The sequence below is a fragment of the Pholis gunnellus genome, assembly GCF_910591455.1.
Source record: "Pholis gunnellus genome assembly, chromosome: 7".
Taxonomy (NCBI): Eukaryota; Metazoa; Chordata; class Actinopteri; order Perciformes; family Pholidae; genus Pholis; species Pholis gunnellus.
In genome coordinates, this window is record NC_136533.1 from 14,875,126 (window position 1) to 14,899,322 (window position 24,197).

The 24,197-nt window shown below is 42.2% G+C and overlaps 1 protein-coding gene across 1 annotated transcript in view; it reads left to right on the plus strand.

Moving 5' to 3' along the window:
• Positions 1-680: 680 nt before the first annotated feature.
• Positions 681-24,197, plus strand: part of LOC306698738 (transcription factor Maf-like) — a 41,140-nt gene continuing 17,623 nt past the window's right edge. The window contains exons 1-2 of the mRNA XM_079163198.1: positions 681-1,660; positions 9,022-9,089. Of these exons, the coding sequence (XP_079019324.1) occupies positions 696-1,660; positions 9,022-9,049 (993 nt within the window). The 5' untranslated portion in view covers positions 681-695 and the 3' untranslated portion in view covers positions 9,050-9,089. The remainder of the gene's footprint in view (positions 1,661-9,021; positions 9,090-24,197) is intronic.

Genomic DNA, 24,197 nt, shown 5'->3' on the forward strand with positions numbered 1-24,197 from the left:
TTTACAATCTAACATCTTGTGTCAATCATCAGAATCTGTTTTATTTTACAGGCTTTTGTTCTTTTCCATGCAAAGTGACAAAAGAATGAATATTATTATTATGTGTCAATCTACTGATGTGCTTGGACAGTTAAGAAAACTTTGGTTTCTATACTATTATGCTAATTACGTCCCCAGGCTGAGCTCCTCATTGGCTGAGTCTCAGTCAATTTCATATTTCAGTCCTGACGTCAGGGCGCCTATAAAACTAAGCAATGCTTTTTAACTCGTCGGCTGACTGATGCCTTAGAAAAAAATCTATCAATCTTAGGGTGGAGGGTTTTTTTCTCCACAAAGCAACTATTTGCCCGGGACACGTGCGTGAACCTCCTCAATTTGGCGCACTAATCCTAAAAGGAGCCATGAAGTGTTAAATGGTAGAAACACAGACAGCGGCGCCCAGACACCCGCACGCTGGGAGAGAGGGAGGAAACAGCGCTGCTCCAATGCGTCTGTGCAACACAGACTGAAGAAAAAAAAACTTATCGACTCACAAAACCACAAACCTGCGCTGCGCAATTAGTGCGTGAAAATCCACTTTTTCTCCGGTTTTGAAGAAAATAAATAAAGAAATCAAGCTGGCTCAGTGCGTGTCTCAGCAGCCCACTTTGACAGGTGCTCCTCACCCCCTTTGGAGGACTGTCAACAGCAAGAGGATGGCAACAGAGCTGGCAATGAGCAACTCCGACCTGCCCACCAGTCCCCTGGCCATGGAATATGTTAATGACTTCGATCTGATGAAGTTTGAAGTGAAAAAGGAGCCGGTGGAGCCCGATCGCAGCATCAGCCAGTGCAGCCGCCTGGTCGCCGGGGGATCCCTATCTTCCACCCCGATGAGCACGCCTTGCAGTTCGGTTCCCCCCTCGCCAAGCTTCTCGGCGCCCAGTCCGGGATCAGGGAGCGAGCAAAAGGCACATTTGGAGGATTTCTACTGGATGACCGGGTACCAACAGCAGTTGAACCCCGAGGCTCTGGGCTTTAGCCCGGAGGACGCCGTAGAGGCGCTGATCAGCAGCAATCACCAGCTCCAGACCTTCGATGGCTATGCCAGGGGGCAGCAGTTCGGCGGCGCAGCCGGGGCAGGAGGCGCCATGGCCGGGGAGGAGATGGGATCAGCGGCCGCCGTGGTATCCGCGGTCATCGCTGCAGCCGCAGCTCAGAACGGGAATCCCCACCACCACCACCACCATCACCACCACCACCACTCAGGGGCACACTCCGGGTCTCAATCCAGCAGCGGCGTGGGGGGAAGCCACCAGCACCTGCGCTTGGATGACCGGTTCTCGGACGAGCAGCTGGTGACAATGTCGGTGCGGGAATTGAACCGGCAGCTCCGGGGGGTCAGCAAAGAAGAGGTGATCCGTCTGAAACAGAAGAGGAGGACGCTAAAGAACAGAGGCTATGCCCAGTCCTGCCGGTACAAGCGGGTCCAGCAGCGGCACGTCTTGGAGGGAGAGAAGACGCAACTCATTCAGCAGGTGGACCACCTCAAGCAGGAGATCTCCCGGCTGGCCAGGGAGAGGGACGCCTACAAGGAGAAATACGAGAAGCTGATCAGCACCGGCTTCAGAGAAAACGGAGGATCCAGCGACAACAACCCATCATCCCCGGAGTTTTTCATGTGAGTCTCGGCGCTGAAAAGTTTTAATAACCGACCCTCACAAAGAAACCGAAAAAAAAAACTTTTAATTTGCACGCAGCTAAAAAGGTTGTGCGTGCTTGAGTTGAAGTTGTTCGGAGCTGCGTTAGTTAAGGAGAAAAGGGTTTTACACCTTTCTGTATTTGAATAGTATTTTGTTTCAGGATGAGGGTCTTGTTTGATTTACGTTTCATCATCTTTCAAGGATATCTGGCGACAAATATATTTAATTTTTAAAAGATTTCTGTCCAATTCGCGATGTTTGTCCTCAGACAAACTGCATAAAATGACTTAACACTTTTCGGAGGTCCGCACGTACAGCCTCCACATGCGCCTCGTCCATCCTGTCCCCTTTACCCAAAAATAGTTTTATGAAATTCAACAATCCTCAGGCACGTCAGCTTTATTTTGATGTCAATGTATTTTAGTTTTTTTTTTCAAGTCAATTCATTTTTGATATGAATGATCTCATTTTCATATCATCCATCCCATTTGTCATGTGAAAACATCCACACTCAGTGACAGCAGAAGTTGGGTGTCAGACTGTAACAGTGAAGCCATGCATGCTGGTCATGTACGGATTGTGTTCTTACTTCTTTTCTTTTTCCTTGTTTTTGTGAAATTGTGTATGTGTGATGATTGTATTATACCATGACTGCATTGTTCAGCTTCATCACCTTTTGGGATTTATTTGTAAAAGAAAAGTGTGAACAGGTGCATTCATCCGTCACTTTGCTTTCATAAAAGTTCCCCGCGAATGGACCCTTTTATAGGCTGCTTTTGGAGCCCTGTGAGGAAAATGACATTGTGGAATAAAGCAGCTTTATACTCAGTATTGATTTATATACTCACAGTCAACATTCTATTAAGATGAGCAACATCAGAAACGTTTGTAGAAACAATTATATTTTTTCGTGACAAATGCAAATAGATAATTGCGATCAACAAGTGGGGCTAAAGATAAAATGCTTTAAACAGAACAAAAGCGGATTAGGATGCATTTCTTGAAGTAAATGTGAAAAAGACCACTTTGTCATGCAAAAAACAAATGATCTGTTTATTCTGCAATTCGTTGTTAATGTATTTTCCTTTTATTTAAGGAACTTAATTAGGTTAACCCAGAACCCTATGGGTGTTATTCGGTAAATAAGCTGGCAACTGCTTGGAAGTGGAAATTACATGTTCTCCCGGTGCTGTAGAATAATTGAACAAAGCACCATGCAGCTACAAGTCTTTTGTGATGATTCCTAAACAGTAAAATGTATTGTCTGGACAGTACAATAAACTGGCAGACATCGTACTCACTTTTAAAAATGGAATTTAATAAATACACCATTCATCAATCAACCTTCATGAATGGAAACAAATATATTCTCCTGAAAATGTTTGTTATTTTTATTCGTTTGTTTGTTGGTTTTGTCACTGTGTCTCCGAGGCGACACCACACACTCTCAACCCTTTAATCTCCTCTCAATCTAAACTGAAATATAAACAGAAGAAGTAACTGTCAGTGTCATTTAGATAACGTAAACATCTGTTCATACACATTGGGTTTTGACTGAATTGCGATGCAGATGTTGCGCACAGTGCGCGTAATTACAACAGTATGCACTGAACTGGTTTTAGTATTTCACTCAATATGCGTTTTCATTCTTTTTCCCGCTGAAAAATACAAGTTGAAATACTTCAAAGTATTTTCTTTTTCTTATTTTGCTTCTGGAGAAATAATAAGAGACGCTCTTCACTTGTTGCGTAAAAGACAGAAAACAAAAACTCTTTAAATTGTCTTTAAAAAACGTGGAGAAAATCAGACCTCAATGCTCAGTATTTCTGTAATACATTTACTTTAGCCCCAGGGCCTGTTATATTTGTGCTGCAGCTGTCCTAGAAAAGGCTGAGTTAATGATTGATTTTAGAGTAAACTTGCACTTTTTACTCGGTAGCTGTCCACTTGTTGTATATTGTCCGTGGAGGGTTTCATTTAAAATCGATCAGAGACAAAGGTCTAGACGACAAAAATGATCAAATATACGAATATGCACAAATATGTCTCGCTTTGAAAATATAAATTTGACGCCCTGAAAATAATGCCGTCTGAAAATAAACTTTCTGCAGTCAAACGCTTTAATACTGCGGTGATATGATTACAATAATCTAATTTCTGGTTAGACTATAGATGCTTACGGTAAAATTTACCCTGGAAATGTTTCGCTATGGTTATGGCACGCAAAGTATTTAGCCAATCCACCACTTTCGCTTCAGTGTAAAGATCCTTTATTTGACTCTGACATCGAAATGCTGATAAGAGAAAAAAGGGAAAAGCCACAGGAGGCACTTGAGGTAATTTGGTTTTGTAGCGACTGACAGCTCCAGTAGCTTAAAACGTGCCTCTGCTCTGGACTGAATCTGGCCTGCAGAGTGTCTCTCCTCCTGAAAGCAGCCTGATGAATTCAGTGCATCCAAGAGAGCAGTATGGCTGAGATAAAAGCTATGCGTTCTGGGTTAGGCTGCCATACAAGGTCACTGCCACCAGTGTGTGTGTGTGTGTGCGCGCGTGTGTGCGCGCGCTCGCGTGTGTGTGTGTGCGTGTGTGTAGGGGGGTTTTTATCGTTTCCTACTGCGGGACCTTTGCAAGTCTGCTTGCTTGAATGTGCTGTGTGTATGAACATAAGGAGGAGATGATGCTCTGTGTGTAGCTCATGGAAACTTTAAAATGCACCACAGTGAAGACAAAGGCTGTACAGACTATGTGTTTGCTTTGTGTCTCACCTTTACTACAGTGTCACACACAAACACACACACACACACACACACACACACACACACACACACATATATATATATACAGTCACCTGGTGTGCAATAGGTCCCATGAAAACCCAGAGTGAGGGACAAGATGGTAGAGCATGATCCTCTCATGCCTGGAGCAATGATTTTCTCTGTGATTAAAAGTGAGTGAGAGACAGCAATAGAGCAAGAGGGATAGATAGAGAGAGAGAGAGAGAGAGAGAGAGAGAGAGAGAGAGAGAGAGAGGGGGGGGATGCTGGCTGCCTTCCTGCTCCTTTCAGATGATAAACGATCAGAGATGCGTCCTAGCTGAGAGGAGAGGGCCTTTTAGTGAGCATGTGTCCACTAATTTATGGCCTTCCTATCTGATTAGGTCAATATAGTGTGCTATTTAATTACATTTGTGTTATAACCTAGAACTGGAGATGCTATTCTTCTTCCATGGCACCCCTCTCTTCTGTGAGGCAGATAGGGTCAGCTGAGTTCTCTGTGGAGTCTCAGGATTTTACTCAGGACAGTCTTACCTGGAATGCTATGTGACAGACAGGACGTCTGCTTTGTGTAATGGTTCGTAGCTTTCCAGTGTTTGTGCTCCGTTACTCAATATGTAAGAATGATAAAGTGGAAAAGTGCTGATCATTGAACGGGTGGAAATTGTGTGGGACGCTTTCTGCTTGTGTGTGTGTGTGTGTGTGTGTTCTGACTTCGAAACACACCAAGGGGCAAGAGGATTCAGTAGCACTGATTCACTTCCTGTGTTGAAGGAGGACAGAAGGCACAGGAAACAATATTTCACCGCTGCCTCCTCGTTTCTCAACCCTCTATCAGATTCACTGCATCTTTCTCTGCCTTTCTCTTTCATTTGTACAGTATGAAAAAGTGAATACATATAGCATACAGACACACCACATTATTAATCTTATCAGTACGGACTGTAATTCTATTCTCTGGCCCACTATATTGACTTCTGCACAGTGATCATTTGCAGTCTGTCCAATGATTAGGTTATTAAAGATAATGTAGTTGTCTGCTGTCACAATATTGGACTTTCTCTTTCAGGTCAACTATGGGAAATCACTTTGAAATTTATCAGTATTGACATTTGAATCATCATCATGTGCGTCGCTTTAATGCCTCAAAATTAATAGCACAAAAGACGTGCACACTTTTTAGTGTCTATTTGTGAGAGTGCTCAATAACCAGGCAGCATTGTCTTTTATTTGACCTTGTGGAGGAAGGGTGTTACGTGCTTTAACTGAGTGCATTATATCTAAAGGAATGAGTCATTGTATCGTGACATTGTCAGGCTTGTAGCTTATGTCAATCAAAAGGAAATCTAAATAAATGTAGGTAAAACAAATAGTCTCACTTAGCTCGGAAGAATTCAAAAGCACAAAAAATTTAAGTTGCATTATCTTTTTCTTTACAGCAATACCCTAATTAATTGAACAGCTCAGAGTGCTCCAATAGTTCCTCTATTTTGATTTATCGCTGTTATAATAAGAGGAGTTTGTTTTCTTATAATCAGTAGAGCAGTAAAACAGTTTTCTTAGAACACTACCTGAAAAAGCATTATTACTTTAAGGTGTCGGTAATAATAATATATTCAATCCACTATGTTATCATTTCATGACTGTCGCTGAATCAAACACTATTTGTTTTGTACTGCAAAAAATGATTTCGTAACAATTGGAGCCACATGTCTCATTTAGTAACACAACAGTTTTTGTGTACGTTCATTTCTTTTCTTCCCAGTGAGCGCTCCCTTCCCCATGACAAGCTCCCCCAAAGGGTCAAAAACATATTCGCATTCAAAAGAGGAAACAATTTCAATCTCTTCCACTCAATCCGCATCTGCATCACTCCATGCGATAAACATTTACATTTAAATTGATTTAAATCAGCTGCATTTATGTTCCTCTGTAGTCCGTCCATCATCTAGACCCGCAATGCCAGAGCTTCTCTCTCATTCTCTCTTTCTCTCTCTCTCTCTCTCTTTCTCTCTCTCTCTCTCTTTCTTTCTTTCTCTCTCTCTCTCGCAGTGTCCTGAGTTATGTGTCATTTATCTGAAACCCTAATAATTTAACCTGTCCCCTCCTGTCGTGGCTGTGCATGTGGTAAGAATGCAGCAGCTGTAAAGAAGGTTTGTGCTGCTGCCTCTGTATGTATCTTATTGGCTTTACACGGTGATTGTCCTTCCAGCAAATGGAAGCATGGGCAGAGAGGAGTTAATGTGATTGTCTGAATTCAATCCTATAGTCCTGTGTTGAATTGAGATTACTGTAAATGCTCAGCTGTAAAAGAATGTGCATACAGGCACATGTAATGTGTCTCGTGTATGTTGCAGTAGAATTCAAACACTAGATTTGCATTTGCTCATATAAGAAGCTCTCCTCAGAATGCATCACTAAAGGGCAATAGATGAAAGCTAATTATGATTTAATTATATGTGATCACAATATTCTGACTCACGGATAAACATAGCCGAGGCTGTGCTGATGTTCTCAACAGTGAGTTGAGTTGCAGGGCACAGAGTCAGTGGAGTGGTGTAGTTATGGACCGCAGCGGACGTGGTGAGGGTGGGGGGGTGTTTGGAAACTGAGTGCATTATGCGACTGTGAGTGTGTGCATGTTTGTCTATGTGTGCGTGTTTAAGTCTGCGCGTGCACGAGTTTGTGTTATGCAGGGTGGAGCTGGAGCCAAGACCGAACCCTGTGTGTTTTACCTGCATCTCAATGAAGCGAGAGAGTTGATTTACCCCTCTGCTGCAGTTAGCCTCTCTCTCTCTCTCTCTCTCTCTCTCTGTCTGTCTCGCTCTTTGTCTCTTTCTCTCTCAGCCAGTCAAACAGACATTGATCTCTTAGCCAGGCAAGGTGACCCACAGTGTTGTTCAGCTCTTCCAAAGTCTCTCCTCTCCCTTTCATTTGTACCTGGGAAAGGCCTTGACCCCACACACTGCTGCCATGTAGCAGCCCTGTGCACGTGGGCCGCAATTCCCCTGTATCTAGAACAGTGTGTGTGTGTGTGTGGGGGGGGGGGGGGGGGGGGGGGTTTGAGTTAGCAAGAGTGCACACAGAGTAGACACGTGTGCAAGTATGTGTGACCAGTGAGTGTGTGTATGTGTGGAAGTATGTATGCATGTCTGTGTGTGTGTGTGTGTGTGTGTGTGTGAATGTTTCTCTGTGTCTGGCGTGGTGTGTTTATCAAGCTCTTTGTTTGTCTTTACCTATAGGTGTGTGTGTGTGATTATGTGCACATTGATTCATATGTGGCTGCAACTGTACATTCCCAACTATATAGGTGCATCAGAGACTCTGGGCTGTCTATGTTGATGTGTCAGAGCATTTTTCAGGTGACGGCAGACTTGTCTGTGCTGTGAGCGCCTGTATAGCTGAATGGGTCAGAGTCCATTTGGCCCCAGTGTGAGTCGGATTACAGGGAAATGAATGGCCCTCATTGTTGCTTAAAGATGGATTGGGGGGGGCATTAATATACTTTGTCGCTCCTTCGCCTCAATTCGTTCTACTGAAACCCAGCGAACCGTTTTTCAGGATCATTTGGTTTTTGACGCAGGTTTTCTTTATCCACGGTCGTCCATAACATGTGGTCGTATGTACGTTCACATGTGTACATATTTTATATCCTCACACAAACCTTGCTGTCATACATGCATAAACCCCAAATCAATGTAAACGTCTTGATATGCTCCTCACAAACCGACGGACCTGAGAGATTCATTTCAGACATGTATGATCTAATACATTTACACTGTATTTGTGTTAATTATTTTAAATAATGCACTTAAAAATGTATTTATTTTAATGGAGGAACGGGTGGTTATATAATCACAGTGTTTTATTAACCATAGTAGTAACATAATGTTACAACTTTAAGTTTATTTTAGATATACTTTTGATGTGTATTGATTTCGCTTTTGAAATACCGCGCAGTGCGTGTGTGTGTGTGTGTGTGTGTGTGTGTGTGTGTGTGTGTGTGTGTGTGTGTGTGTTGGAAGCGTGCATGTGCATCTGTATTCATGTCTTGGAAAATGAGGTACATAAAATGTATTCATGGGAATAAGCCAAATTACAAAACAATCCTAAACATTCAAATCTAATGACTGATATCTGTTTGGTTGAAATATTCGACAGATTTTATTTGGAAATTCATAGTTGTTTCAAACTGTTAATCTAAATTGTTAGCCTTGAATTAAAATATTTGATGTTCATGATTTCAAATAGCTTGATAGCCTTTTATGAATTCAGCTCATATGTACATTTTAGAAAAAAATATGAACGCCACAAATGTATTCAGTTCAGTTCAAGTTGTATTGGTTTTTCTAAAAAAGACTAATATTACTCTCTGTCTGCAGTAATTCATGCTTTATCTTTGCTCTCTCAGTCATGTCACTTTTCTTTTTTAATTCATGGTCCATTTTGGAACCGAACAACCATTACTTAATGTTCAAAGTGTTTCTTTCGCTATAGCAGAGTTTCCTGTGTTGTCGGATCGCACTCTGGGTTTTATAACACATTTCTGTTTCCTGTTTTCGTAGGACGTCAAGAAAATTCCTCCATCTGTGATAGAGAGCTATGACTTCGTCCCACCACCCTGGAGTCTGAGGTAACTTTTTCTGCTCAGGTTTTTTAATCTTCGACACTCTTTTACTTTACAACACAAATTAATCTATGACATTTACATTGTTCAAATATTTAAAACTAATGTCAAATTAAAGAAATATGAAGTGTGTGTGTAGAAGTGTGATGATCTAAATTTCTCCTGTTTATCAAAATACAGCACATGCTGTTCACACTAAGCCTATATTGTGATCAGTAACTGATCCATTACAATGAGGTAGTCCGAATTCATTTAGGTATATATTATTTGTTATATACATTTACAAAACTTTGGATTTATACACAAAAGGACTTGGTATCGATGTCTTTAATTTAACTTTATATCAGAAAAAGTCCACTTTATAATTAAAAACAAAAAGATTGCATCCAAGCAAAGCATTTGAAATATACTATAATATGAAAATACATATACTGTAAATGCAGATCAGAATTGCGTCACAATTTTTTATCTTTTGAATTCATTGTACTCACTTATTATACAATTCACATTTCTTGTTACCTGCTCTCTCTTTCTCTCTCTACTTCATTTATAAGAAGACAATTCAAACAGGAGCCTTAAATCTGTAGCTCCGTGACATCTTGATATTTTCAATATTTGTACACATTTGGTAAAAGTTAGTATAATGTCTCAGACAAGAAGTAAGTAAGTGTTGTATCTTACCTCTGAGTGAAATTAAAACCACTGTTTTATATTGGTTTTATTTAATAAGGAAGCACTCATTTGGGACAGCAGACACCAGGGCGGGTTTCATTATTAGATATTGTTCTTACTTCTCATTTAGCTCTTCAAACACTCTACCAACCTTTGTTGTGTGCGATGTTATGCCGTTTTCTGCTTCGTGGCTCTGACAGTGCAGTTTGATTGACAGGAGGGTGACATGCGCAGTGCTCATGGGATGAGGCCAAAACTTTTCCATTGACCCTTTGACCTCCTTCACTCTCTCAGCTCTCTCTGCGGAGACAAACACTGTACATTATTTTTTTGTTGGCTGACACGCAGATGGACGGATGGTGGGATAGCAGAGGATGGCGGAGGATGATGGAGTGAAGGAGGGAAAGCGGAGGCTAGTTTGTTGCGTTCTCACGTTGACGGTTAGCAAGTAGCTGGAGAGGAAGGATGGATGTAAGGAGTCGAGGCAAAATTAGGGAAGGAGTTAAAGGATTGAGGACAGGAAGGAACCTGGATTTGAATGCAAACATTCACGTTAGGGTGAGAGAACAGGAGGAGGTGAGGAGGCGAAGGGAAGGGAGGAAGGAATGGCAGAATGGCAGGAGGGCTCCTGGCCGTGGATGCAGACAGACAGGCAGGGTAACCAGAGGCAGGCGGTGACCTTCTCTGCTGCTGGATGATCGAAGGCTTTATTTAAAGGCCTGGTCAATGCTGGGTGCTGCTGAGGTATCAGCCTCGCAGCCAGGCGACTCATCACCACTGTAATACAACTCTCTAACCCTAACCCCCCTCCCACACACACACACACACACACACACACACACACACACACACACACACACACACACACACACACACACACACACAGAGACAGAACACGACAGGACACTCTCTGGACACCTCAGGTTTTACACGGTACAGTCGAGAGGCTGGACAGAGGAAACTACAGCCTCAGCATCGGCTAATTTTACTGTGCAGCAGACAGTATACTCCACTTTCCTCATGTGCTCAGCATTGTGAAGCGCATGCTTGTTTTGCCTTTGCTATGCACCATCTCTGTCCATTTCTTATACCGTTGACCAATTATATATAGACAGCATAATGCGCGGTTTTATATGTGACGCACTGATACAGTGAGGAATGAGGTGATGATGATGAAGAGTTAAAAAATGACAGAATGCAGGCTGCTAAGGTAGTACACCTGCATCTATATGTGTGTGTGTGTGTGCGCGCGCGTGTGTGTGTGTGTGGAGTGGAGCACGTGCGCTTGCATGTGTGTGGCTGCAGCGTTAAGACACCTGCATGCTTCAGCACTTTCTGGCTGTCAGGAGCTCTGAGGTCACAGGCAGGGGAGTGGAGAGGGCACATTAGAGGAATCTTCAGAGCCCCCACCCACCACGCCTCCACGATCCTTCCCCCCCTGCACCTCCCACCGACCCTCACTTTTCCCTCTCTCCCCCGTTATCCCCCGTCATCCCTCCACCACCACCTCCTCCTACTCGTCTACCCCTTGTGGAGACGGGGTGAGTCGGCCACTTGGGGGGGGGGCACAGCGACGCAAGGTGCCTCTGTGGCTGACAGCAGGCAGGTCAGGTTTTTGTACACGGCAGGAAGGACAGACGCATCAAGGTGTAAGAGGAAGGAAGAGAGAGAGCACATGTTTAAACGCTTGCATGGATACATGGGCTGTGTATGGAAACACCTAAAAAGCTTTTGTCATTAGATTTCGGTTAACATCAAAGCTTCAAATACAACTGGCTGTTCACGAAATATATAAATATCAAGCATGCAGAAGATTGATGTTAATGCATATCATGCTATCTGTTTGGGCATTTTAATGTTCATGACATTGGATTACATTGTAACGGGAATCAAACTGGAGCATTTTCAACTTCTCACTAAATACTTCTCACTAAAATAAGGAACATAGTCAACATCTGATTTATGATATTGAAGCAAAATTCCACAATATGATTTGAGATGATATACAATAAATCGCCCACCGTTAATTCAAACGTTGAATCGTCACTTATAACACACTGCAGCTGTGTTGGGTTCTTTTGTGTTTCGCAGCAACAAGGATTTGCTCCATCCACTGACACACTTCACTATCCATTTACTGCCTGGGATATATATAACTACTAGCTGCTGAGTGTGAGACTCGTTACACTGTTACAGTCTTGATAGCGACACAGACGTCACCCCTCAATCCAGAAAATCCAAATGACAGGGAGGATATGAACAGGATGTATGCTCATTATTAGGCCTGGTCTGAAAAGAGAGGAAGCAAGTAGAATTGGGGTCTGGATTAGAAAAATATGTCACTCACTGCAGTTAAAGATACACAAACTGAACACAGAACAACTGTGTTTAGGTTTGGATTGTTTTTAAAAGTGTGTTATGTGTTTTTACTTTCATTTTAACCACAGACAAGATGATACTTGAGGAGAAAACTGCACCCCCGAGACAAACCTCTTAACATCCACGCGCTCCTCTTTTTCAACTTATGTTAATACACAATTTTCTCTCTGATTTTTCAGTTGTTTAAGCCTGGATTGTGTTGTTTTATTCAAACATAATTAGTTGTAAAGCTGCTCCCATTGTGTGTATGTATGAGTGTGTGTGTGTGAGAGAGAGCCTCAGAGCCACTGTTGTCCTCCGGTTGTGACTGTGTGTTCACAGCATGATTGAGAGAGGAACTTGTGATCAGCCGGAGGTTCGTGTGATGAAATGTATTCCCCTGAATCACCGCAGCCAGGAGCCCAGGGCCTTCCTCTTCCCCGCAGCCTCCTTCCCCTTACACACTCACACACACTCCTTCCTCGCTCCCCTCGCGTCACCTTCCCCTCCTCTCTCTTCCCTGCGGTGACTGCCCAATGCTAGCTGCTTAGCGTTGCACCCAGCGTCTAATTGAATTCCAACACGCCGGCGTTAGCTCCTGATGCTATAGAGATGTTAACACGGCACAATACTAACAGTCCTCGGGACGTGTTTCAACACCCGGCTCCTAAAGAGAAAATTAGGGCTAAGCTCACTCTGGCAGCACATGATTTATTCAGAGCTCCAAACTATGTCTTCTGTATCCCCTAAAGGGTCGTCTTTTATAGCCATGAGCGAATCAGCACTTCATATACCCACATGCAGCACATGCAGAATTTGTATTGTGGCTGCGCCATTGGTAGACAGAGTGTGTGTTTCCTCTCGCTTCTCACGCTTCTACTGAAGTGCATCTATTGTCCCTAATATAAATGTGTCTGCTGGTCTCTCTGCATCCATATTGCTGGCGATGCCGTCCATCCCCTCTCCCTGACACCCTCACTTTTATTCCCTGGCTCTCAAACACTAGCTCTGGGCTTTAATGGCACATATTTCCTGGGCCCGGCTGAAACGGGATGCATCTTCTCCTTGTTAGCTTGATAAATAACCAGGCTGCTGGGAAAGTGCTGAATTTGAGCTTTCAGCCTCTATTTTCTGCTGGATGACATTAATTTTAAGTGCTGAGAAGGAGCTAACTAATACAGACAAATAAATAAGGAGGAAGGGAAGGTGCAGAGGTGCCGGAGTCACTCTGCCGTCCCTCCCCCTGTTACCTGTTTATACACAAGCAGAAATATATGCAATATGCAAACCTGCAAAAATATTCAATACACACAAGCGGCGCGCATTTAGTTTCTCAATAGATGCTTCTGTTGTTTGCCAAACTGTGAAATCCTCTTGTCCCATTATTCGTACGTCTCCTGCAGAGGTCAAATGTTTAACATGTTGCAGGTAGACAGACAGTCTGTCAGGTAGTCAGTCAGATTGGCTCCCTGCTCCTCTATCTACTGTCTGCCTCCGTCCCTCCTCTCTGTCTGTCCCGCTCATTCTGTCTCCTGAATTCTGTGTTTCGTCGGAAAAAGAGATTAGTGTGGCAGCAAAATGGTGGCGGATCACAGCGCTCAACTCTATGGAAAAATTATAAGAGCTTATATAGAGACGACAAAACATAGTTCAGGTTTGAGTCGAAGCAGCTCATTAATGGATTGCAATTTTAATATTGTGAGTATTCGTTTTTTTGGTGGAAAAAAAACTATTGTTGCAGAGAAGACGAGAAAAAAGATTTGCTTCCGAGCTCAAACACTGTTATATAAGTATGTTTAAACTGGATGAATGCATGTTAAATGGTGTGTTTGTGTGTGCTGCGACAGCCTGAGAACACGTTTGGAAAAGATTCTCTCTTTGTGTAGTCAAAATCTATATTTACATCATGTTGCCTGCACATTTCTATTGCTGTCTTTTCCCTTGAATTTAATTTAATTCAATTTAATTTAAACATTTTTGAACCCACAAAACCCAAGATGACTTTACATTAAGAAAAAGCATTTGTCACATGACAGCAGCAAACGCACAGCAATAAATGTGTTTTACTGCCTGTATATAAACCAGGAACACAAGGATGTCGCCAGAACATACACAGCACTACTGATGATGAGAACCGCTGTCATCAGTCACATGCAAAATTATACTTAAATGTACCTCTATCAGTTGCATGTCACTACACACACACAAACATTGTTGATATTTTTTTTTAAATGCTTTTGTTCGGTCTTCTAACATCAAACATGTATCCAGTATTTTTTCTTCAAATCCATGTAAGCCGCACACACACACACACACACACACACACACACACACACACACACACACACACACACACACACACACCTCTGTTGTGTAAAACACAACACAATGAAGTAGCTTTTGCTGAGACACCTCATACATTATTTTAACAATGTATAGCACGGTGAATAAAAAGGTCAGTGGTTGAGAACTGGCTCCAAGTAACAATAAGATGCATGAACTGAGCACTGCAGGCCCTTCAGTCAGCATCCTGCTGCTGAACGCTGTGAGGAGGAAACACATGTGAGCTACAGTAATAGATTCTACTGTAAGCTGCGTGTGTGTGTGTGTGTGTGTGTGTGTGTGTGTTCATTCAGTGTTTATGGGGCACCGTTGTGAAACACTTATAACAATAGATTTCCTTGGTCTATCATTATTGATTGTACATTTTCCCCCTTTGCTCTTTGCTTCACTTTGATAAATGTCTTTTATTACGACAACATTTTGCTTTTAAAGAACATGGTGAGCTGAGATTTTGTTTTTAAAGCGATGCTTTTATTAGACTATTTCTATTTTTGTCAGCATCCACTCCCGCTCTGCAGATGCGATGAAAGAAATGCGTGTTTCTGTTTGCAAAGCAGGGTGTAATTTTCAGGGTGTATTTATCACATGCTGTCATGTTGCGGTCACATGACCACATGAACCACTGCCAGCAATTAAGGCTGATAAATCACTCATTTACAGGAAGAGAAGGAGGGACGGAGTTAGGCAAAGAGGAAACGAGGGAGTGATAAGAGAGAGGGAGAGGTATAATGAATAGCCTGTACCCCTTCACAGATATCTTATTCTTTCATATTTTAAGCCATGATCTTGAATGTTATTGTGTTTGGGCAGTGTAGTATGAACTCTTGCCAGTGAGGCTCATTGACTCCTACAGGCAGAGACAAAGAGACAGATGGTAGTCGTTTGTGTGGTTTACTGTGATTGTGACCTGACTGCACTGCTTTATTTACTGTCGGAGGTGTGTGTGTGTGTGTGTGTGTTCATGTGTGCAGCTGAGTGCACGACTGCACAAGGAAATGCATTTGTGTCATGACAAAGAAAGAGATGCAGAGACCATTCGTACACAACCGTCACTTCACTTTCTCTCTCTCTTGGGTTCCTGCTGATGGATTTCCTCTCAGTCTAAACAGGAGAGCAAACACATTGATGGCTCTGGATGCTGCAATTCCACATACCAAACAATGCAGGGATTTAATTATCAACATCCTTTCTTTTTGTCAGATTGTAGCTGGAAATAGTCACTGTGAATTCCACCAGACTTTTGTCTTTTTTGACCTGCTGGCATAGAAATTGAGACACAGCACATAACTGTGAGCTTTAGTTGCTGATCAGACACAAGTCTTGGAGTACTCCTGGGATGTGAACGGGGTCTAACCTGCGCAGCGTCTGTATAAGTTACATCAGAGTGTGTGTTTTAGTGGCCCGGGTCAGTGCTCTGCAGTGTCTCAGTCTGCCCACTCACTTGAAAAAGGTTGATTAAAGATTCATGACAAGAAAAGGAAAAAAAAGGGGAAAAGAATGTTTTTAATGGGCTCGAAGAAGACGAGGAAAGAAGAAGAAGATGTGTTCACAACGAGAGAAGTTGAGTCAGTCAGGTTTCCTGCTGCAGAGCGAATATGATAACGAAAGATCAGGAATCAGCAGTTACTCTGTACGTGTTTGAGGGGATGTTTGCTGTTTAAAGAGGTACAATATTTAAAATGAATAGTTGAGTGTGTGTGTGTGTGTGTGTGTGTGTGTGTGTGTGTGTGTGTGTGTGTGTGTGTGTGTGTGTGTGTGTGTGTGTATTAAGGCAGTATTCAACAGAGGCAGGACCCTGCTGTCCACGGTCTTACCAGTACTATAATTATAAAGTGAATGCGTGCGCCAGGAGCAGCTATTCTAGGGAGAGAAATAAGTTGTGTACACATTAACTGCTCAAGAATACAAAGTAACACTGCGACTGTGAGTGTGTCTTTTGTGTTTTTTGAAGTATTGCCAAAGTCGCTCTAGCCTGGAAGAAAATCTTTGTTTTTTCCAGCAGAGAGGACAGTGTGATCTTTGCTGCTTACTCGCTTTCTAGTAACATCAGTGATGTAAGCTGTATGCTTTGTAAAATGTTTTCTTCCCTGTGAAGAATGTTTAAGGGGGTTTAGTTTTGAATTCTTGTCATACATTATGCAAATACATTTGTTGTACTTATTTTTGTCTTTTATCTTGTTATTTTATGGTCAGTAAGGTCAAAGACACATTTCTAATACATGTAACAGACGGGAGTGGGAGAACCTGAGGATTTATGCAGTGAATTTCTTTTGATTTACTCCCAGAAGAAGTTACCGCTATCCTCCAGATCTTTATTTTCACTACATGCAAGTGACGTATACGAAGGGTGCTGCACCGTCCTCATCTCCCTCTTTCTTATTTGGTTCAAGGTTGATACACACATGGGGATAGAAAGGGAGAGAGAGAGAGAGACCGAGGGAGGAGACACCTGGGCAGGAGGAGCAAACAGGGAAAAGCGGTGCTTTTTGGCTGACGTGCTGCCTGTACAACTTTTAAAGTGGTAGTGAACCCATCACAAGAAATGTATTTCTACAAGAGGCCTGAGGCACCAGGCTGTAACACTACATGCAAAACGACATTTTTTTAGCTCAGAGTAATAAATCAGAAGAATTCGTCACACACGAGGATGCTTGTGTGCACTGTCGATAATCCATGTTTAATGTTGCACTGGGGTAATTGTGCGAATTCTGAATTATGCCACAGGGTCTGTCAAGTCCTTCATCTATTACTTATACGTGAGATACATTAAATAGATCAAATAAAGCATCACAAAAGTCACACAGCAGGTGCAATAAATAGACTTTTGAGAACACAAAGTCTGTGAAGGACAGCAATCTCTATTACACCTTTACGTCAGCAAACTGTAAATATCTGTGCTTTTGCTACATATTTCTATATTCATATATTTGTCAAATCAAAAACGATGAATCCAAAGCTGTTTTAAATAGAATACGTCAAGATTTCATTTGACAAAATCACATTTAAAAATCCAATTTCTTATGCCGAGTTTGTTTTGGTTGGATATCTGCATCACACTGTTCCATATTGTATATTTTATGTGGCTTCATCTCGAGTGAATTAAAGGGCCTTTAAAAAGTAGAACGTTATTAGCGTCAGACCACCTGCGGTAAACATCTGCAGACTCAGACTGCAGGACAACATACATCACTGTTTCTCTCCTCACTATTTACTGTCACACACACACACGCGCGCACACACACTGCTCAGCTGCATTTTTTGCATGTCTCTTGTCTTATTGACGAATGCGCAGTTGTGCCTCCCTGCATGGGAAAGCAAGCTGGTTATTAAAGATGCCACAAGGTCACAGATCAAGTACAGGTTCTGCTCTTCAGGTCGGCCAAAAGTCAAAGGTCGGCAGGTTAGTCTTGGAGGCCGGGATGATCACAGCTGATTTGTTAATCACGGCGCAGCTCACCAGTAAATCCACTGGCGAATCAAAATCAAAGTTCAACGTGATTTTGTTTTGAATGATTCCTCTGAATTATTCTGCTGACTGCATGAAACCTTTTTATTTGTTTATCATATTTTTTATTCCTTCAGTAACTACTCTCCTTTGAATAATTAGATGTTCTTTTCATGTTCTATTAGGACTGTTTTTCTTCACTATTTTTTCATCTTCAAAGTGAAAGCTAAAATAGGGCGATCATTGCAATTTAATTACTACAAATCCCTTTGTGACTTTGCTCTTGTGTTTGTTTACATGCATAGATTTGCAGGCTTCGGCAGTTTTTTGTGTGTGTGTGTGTGATTCGGTGAATGTCTTTACTTTCTTGTGTTGTTCTATATATGCCTTCTTATTTATAGTGTGTATGTGTCTGTGTGCGTTTGAGTGTTGATGAAGTCGCAGTGGGGTTTATTTAAATAGATAAGATGGTATTTTATTCCCAATCAGAGGAATCTCCTGTCGCATCTCAGTCTCTTCATAATAACCCCCGGCATTGCTCTACATCCCCCTGACGCACCATACACACACACACACACACACACACACACACACACATGCACACACACACTGAGTATTGCAAACACTGCAAATTTTCTCTCTCTCAGGGGTAAAAGGCTTTGATAAATGAAAATAAATAGTTTTTCTTCATACAAGGAACAGAAGGGGAGAGAAGAAAATGGCAAAAGAGACAGGAGGTCTGTGACAGTTTGATGCCTCAATACAAGCAAATATATGACAAAGAAACACCTTTTATAACTCTGTGTGTGTGTGTGTGTACAATTTAGTGCTAAAACACATGTACATCCTCAGTCATTGTAGGGAATAAGAGTGAGGAAGACAGTGATTCAGAGATGTGAGCTGAGGAGAAGGGAGATATAGCAAGTGGCCTGTAGGCTGACATGTTAACTGAGTTACAGGGAGAGGAAAAAAAAAAACAGTGCGGCTCATGATTTAGAGGAAACAGGTTCTCCTCCCTCATCCGTCTGATTCTGTGACTGCAAGGTCACGTAGACGCCTCACTCTCTCTCCCTCTCCACCTTTGTTTCCCTCTGCTCCCCTGGACCTCATTTCATTCAACACTCCCAAACCTCCGACAGCTCCATAACTATAACTCTCTCCTTCCTGTCCTCTCCTCCTCTCTTCTCTTCATCCACAGCTAAATGACTCTGTCAGAAATAAAGAGCACTTATCTTATCTACTGCCTCCACTCTGCTGTCTCCCCGTCGACGTCACAACCACAAATACACACACAGGGACAAAAAAGAAAAATGACAAAAAAAAAAACATGGACAAATCCTACCAGCCACACATCACACTAACAGGTGTGTATCTTTTATTTTAACTATTATTACGGTCATAATGACTTTCCTAATCCATAACCAAAACCTTTTTTTATTTTCTCTGCCTGTTTCATTATTATTCCCCTCAGATGGAAGATTCAATCTTGTTCGACAACATTTCAGCTTGTTTGCACTGACTCAAAGTCTTCAGCCACCTGTCTGAAAGAAAGACATCAGCCCACAAGGTAGCAGACAGACAGGTAGACGGAGGCTTGACAGAGGACAGGTGTCCACTCATTCTGTTCTGCCAGTGTGCGTATGTGAGAGTGCGAGCCACCTACCAGGCACTCAGCAGGGGGCCACATAGGGATGAGAGGAAAGAAAGAAGGATGAGGGGGTGGGAAGGGGTGTGATGGGGATAAAACTCTTGGCAAGAACACACACACACACACACACACACACACACACACACACTCAGCCCAGCATGCGCTAACAATCTGCTAGGTGTCCCTGAACACTCCATCACTAATACTCACAGAGTCACAGAGTGCAACATAGACGCAGATTTTGATCAGCATGTATTGTGATGACTTGGCCTTTCTGTTACCTAAAAGTGCACACACACACACACACACACACACACACACACACACACACACAACGCTGTCCTGCTTGTACAGTTCAGAGGGATCAAGGGTTACGAGTGAACTCCATCGACTGACTCTTCTGTACGTGGAGGTTATGCATATGTTTATTGAACCTTTTCCAATTTGGCCACCTTACCTGAGTAAATTAGCTTGAAGTATTTGCATACTGCACTGTTAAGGCTCGTCCTTTGTTTGCGGCTCTGGAGGCCTGCGTAGCGAGAACACCAGAGAGGGAAGGAGAGAAAGAAAGGGAACGCGCTCGCTCCGAGCAGATAGTGGATATGTGTATGCAAGGATGCTTAAGAGACAGAGAGATGAAAAGAGTGATAATTCTCCTGCTACCCTGAGGCCTCTCACAGCCTCGCAGGCTCCCTATAGGTCCCCTGACGCATGCCTTAGCAGAAAGCCGGGCCCGGCTAATTGGCCCCTGTGATAACACCAGAGAGAAAGGGAATGTGTGTGCGGATGAGTGTGTGTTTGTGTTTTGGTATTACAGCGCCATTGAAAGCTTATATTTTCTACAAGTAATAATTTATTGGTTCTGCTTTGAAGGGTGTTTGATTTGTAAGCTGTGAGGACATTTATTATGATCTGCTAGCTCATTGAAGTTGGAAGCCACTGAAAGACAATTACAGCATATACACTAGTTCAAAGCACTGCTTCAATCTTTAAACAGCTTGTTTCTCTCTAATTGTTTCATTATCTCAGTGTGCTTATTAAATGTACGATAATTGTTAATTACCACATGAGGATTTGTAAAGGATTTGTCTTGAGTATCAAAACAAATTAATTAAACTGAACACATTTAAAACAACAGCAATGATAACAGCAGGTGCAGTGTGTGTGTGTGTGTGTGTGTGTGTGTGTGTGTGTGTGTGTGTGTCTGTGTGTACACATCCACATTTACAAAGCTATGCCTGTTTGTTTAAATCTCTTTGTTTAATTGAGATTCATATGAGGAATTTAAATGAGATTCAAATGAGATTCATAGCTAATTGTAGCAGCACAGGTAGTATGTGCATAGATTTAATGATGATTCAGTGTATCTTGCAGTCTAACGAGAGTTTGATTAGATCATTGGAAGACACTGGCTAAAATCATTACTGGGGTTTGAGAGAAAAGCAGCTAAAAGACGAACTGTTGTTTAAAGCCATTTCAATATTTCTTTCCTGAATTACAGTTTTCTCAAAACGCTATTTCAATTTGTTTAGAGACATCCATGCTTTGTTCTACAATATGGTCTATTAAAACCAATAAACAACAAAAACATCTGCAAAAGAATGCAATTTAAAAATAAAAGTTCAGTCTCTCTGTGGCCTGGATCACGTGGAATGTCAAGTCTTTGACAAGTTGTAGGTAAAGCTTTTGTTCAGGATCATTTCCTCCAGTAAATTATCTCAAAGTGAGCACACTGTACTCTACATGTGATTCCATACACTCACCAGTTTAATCTGTGTAAAAATCCAGCTGCTGACGACAGCTGGGACATTATAAGTAAATAAAACGCAGCTCCCGAGCTTGCACATACACGCATGCACACACGTCAACACTTATTCTTCTGTTGCCTTCCATACATGAGCAACGACTTGTTTCCTTCCCTCTCTCCTTCTGCACATACACCTGGACAGATGTGCCCTGTTGGATACTGTATATTTATCTATAGTATGTTTACCATAATTAAATTGATGAGAAAAGGCGTTGTGCACTAATCTGTGTGTGTGTGTGTGTGTGTGTGTGTGTGTGTGTGTGTGTGTGTGTGTGTGTGTGTGTGTGTGTGTGTGTGTGTGTGTGTGTGTGTGTGTGTGTGTGTGTGTGTTGGAGACTGTGAGGTTACATTGGAGACAAGAAAGACATGGACGCAAAGGAATCTTATTTCCGTCCATAAAGATATGTACTCAAATACCCATAATTATCCTCTGAGGGGTGCACCCACTTGTGACCCCTAATATAAATCTAATATAATCCAAATACTGTAATGTTTCTGATACTACACTAAGGGAAAGACACATTTCAGTGTATTGCTAAACTCCCCTTGCATGGCCGTGACTATAGACTCAGACATTACAGAACACAAGCACAAAAACACACATGCAGAGCATTTACGCATACTGCTGCCATACATTGTGCCTTATTTTGCTCATGTACAGTCATTAAAATGGGGCTTATACAGCAGGTAGCACGAACACATAAACTATAGGCATGAAACAAATATTCTGTGGGACTGGCTAAGGCTCAGCAGTAGGCACAAGGCTCTCTCTACTGTACAGCTGCAGTATTGATAGATGCAGCAGAGCCTGAGTTTACCGTCCCACTTTATTTAAATTAGCTCACAGGAAGCAGGAAATAACCTGCAAATCAATTGTCATTTCTACGGGGCCGAGGCTGAGATAAAGGGAAATTTCCTCATCACATACTCACACTTCTGTATAGTATATCATTAGCGTCTGATGTTCAACGCCTTCAACGCTGTTATTTTATTTAGAATTTGCTTTCATAAATTACACATTCGCTTTGCTTTGGTTTAGCAACTGATTTCCTCCACATCCCAGAATCCTGCTCTAATAATCCTGTGACGTGTTGCATTTTGAGTCAACTCAAAACTCAAATTGTTGCAAAAAAAATTTTTATTTCCCATTTAAATATGTTCTGTCTTTATGGTGGACACTAGCACTTGCATTAAATGTGGTGAATGCTAATGTACCCTTTTAATGACCAAGCATAGAACTGTGCAGAAAAGCAGGAAACTGTATATGCGCCACGAAAAAAAAAAACTACAGCAAGGGAGATTGGGAAAGGGAGGTCAATATGGATTGCAACCGAGCAAGATATAGTAGGTTATATGGTGTATGATCATATCAGAAAACACAGTCATGTATGCACCCCACTTTATGGCATATCACACACACACAAACACACACTCACCTGAAAACACCGGGACGCACCGCTGTGTGATTTGTTTGTGTTGTTGGTGCAGTGGACTGAAGCGATGGAGGTAGTAACTGTTTGATGGTAGGCTTTATGGAGACACTATATAACGCCTGTGACAGTTTATTCAGTGCATGTCAGGAAGGGGGATTTGTGGCACTACAATTGCTGGGACACTCCTGCAGCCCCATGCACTTATGCACCCACCATCCACAGCTCCGGAGGGAAAAATGAGTGAGGGAGATGTGAATCTGTTTGCATGTTAAATGTCATAGAGCTGTGCGCAGTATAATGCTGAAACAAGGCTGTAATTCTATAATACAACAAGTACTAAACTCAGATACTGAGGGAATTGACCAAAATATCTCTTTTTAAAAATTTTAGCTGCTGATTTGAATACCACATCACACTCATTCTTGTGACATGCTCGAGTAGAACAAAATGTCTGAGACGGTTTAATGAGAGTTTTTTCCTCTGCTTCACAGTCACAGTGGCAGGCGATTGGACAGCACACTGAGATCGTTAGACAGTATATTTTCTTTACAGAAAAATAAATTCTGTCTTCTTTTTGCACTAACTTTTTGTCCAGCTAGTTATTCCCCAAGGTCCATTAGCCGAGTTCTCATTGGTTCTCCTCTCGGCTAGATGCTATTAGACCTGGGATTGGGTATTGAATTAGCCTGCTGATTGGGTATTGAAGGAGTGAAGACTGATGAGAGGATTTGGCTAAGCTTTCTTCTCCAAACCTCATTACTCACACTCACACTCAAAGAGAGCAGAGCTGGAAGAAAGACACACACACAAACACGCACACACGCACACACATTTCAGTCTTGCTTAAACTCACACTTTTCAAAGGAAGATTTAACAACTTAAACATCATCCCACTCCACCAATCGCCTGCAGGTGGAGGACAATTCATTCCTCACTTAATTAAAGACACCTGCACCGCTCTCTTTGCTCACCTTTCACACATGCTGCAGACAGAGCACGATCAAAACCACCCAACAAATATCTGATATGATGCAGGAGAGCTGCAGAGACTGGAGACACTGTAAGACAACCTTTCTGTACTGAAAAGACAGCGTTGTCGGCCCAAGAGAATGCTGCATGCAATTGGAGGCTGCTAAGAGAGGGATGTGTGAAAGGCTTTGTGCTGATTTATGCTGTGTTTCATCCCACAATAAAGATTATGGATGATGATATTGATTTAGCCGGGGCTGTGGCCATGACTGGACTCAGGCTCTCAGGTTGGGAGAAAAGAGAATTTAGCTCATTATCATTCTCAGACACAGTGAGGAAGCCTTTCTCTCGGTGTGTGTGTGTGTGTGTGTGGATTAATGTTTGTCTCTATATTTGTGTGCCAGAGTCTTAGATCACCCTCTGTATTAGCAGCACGACT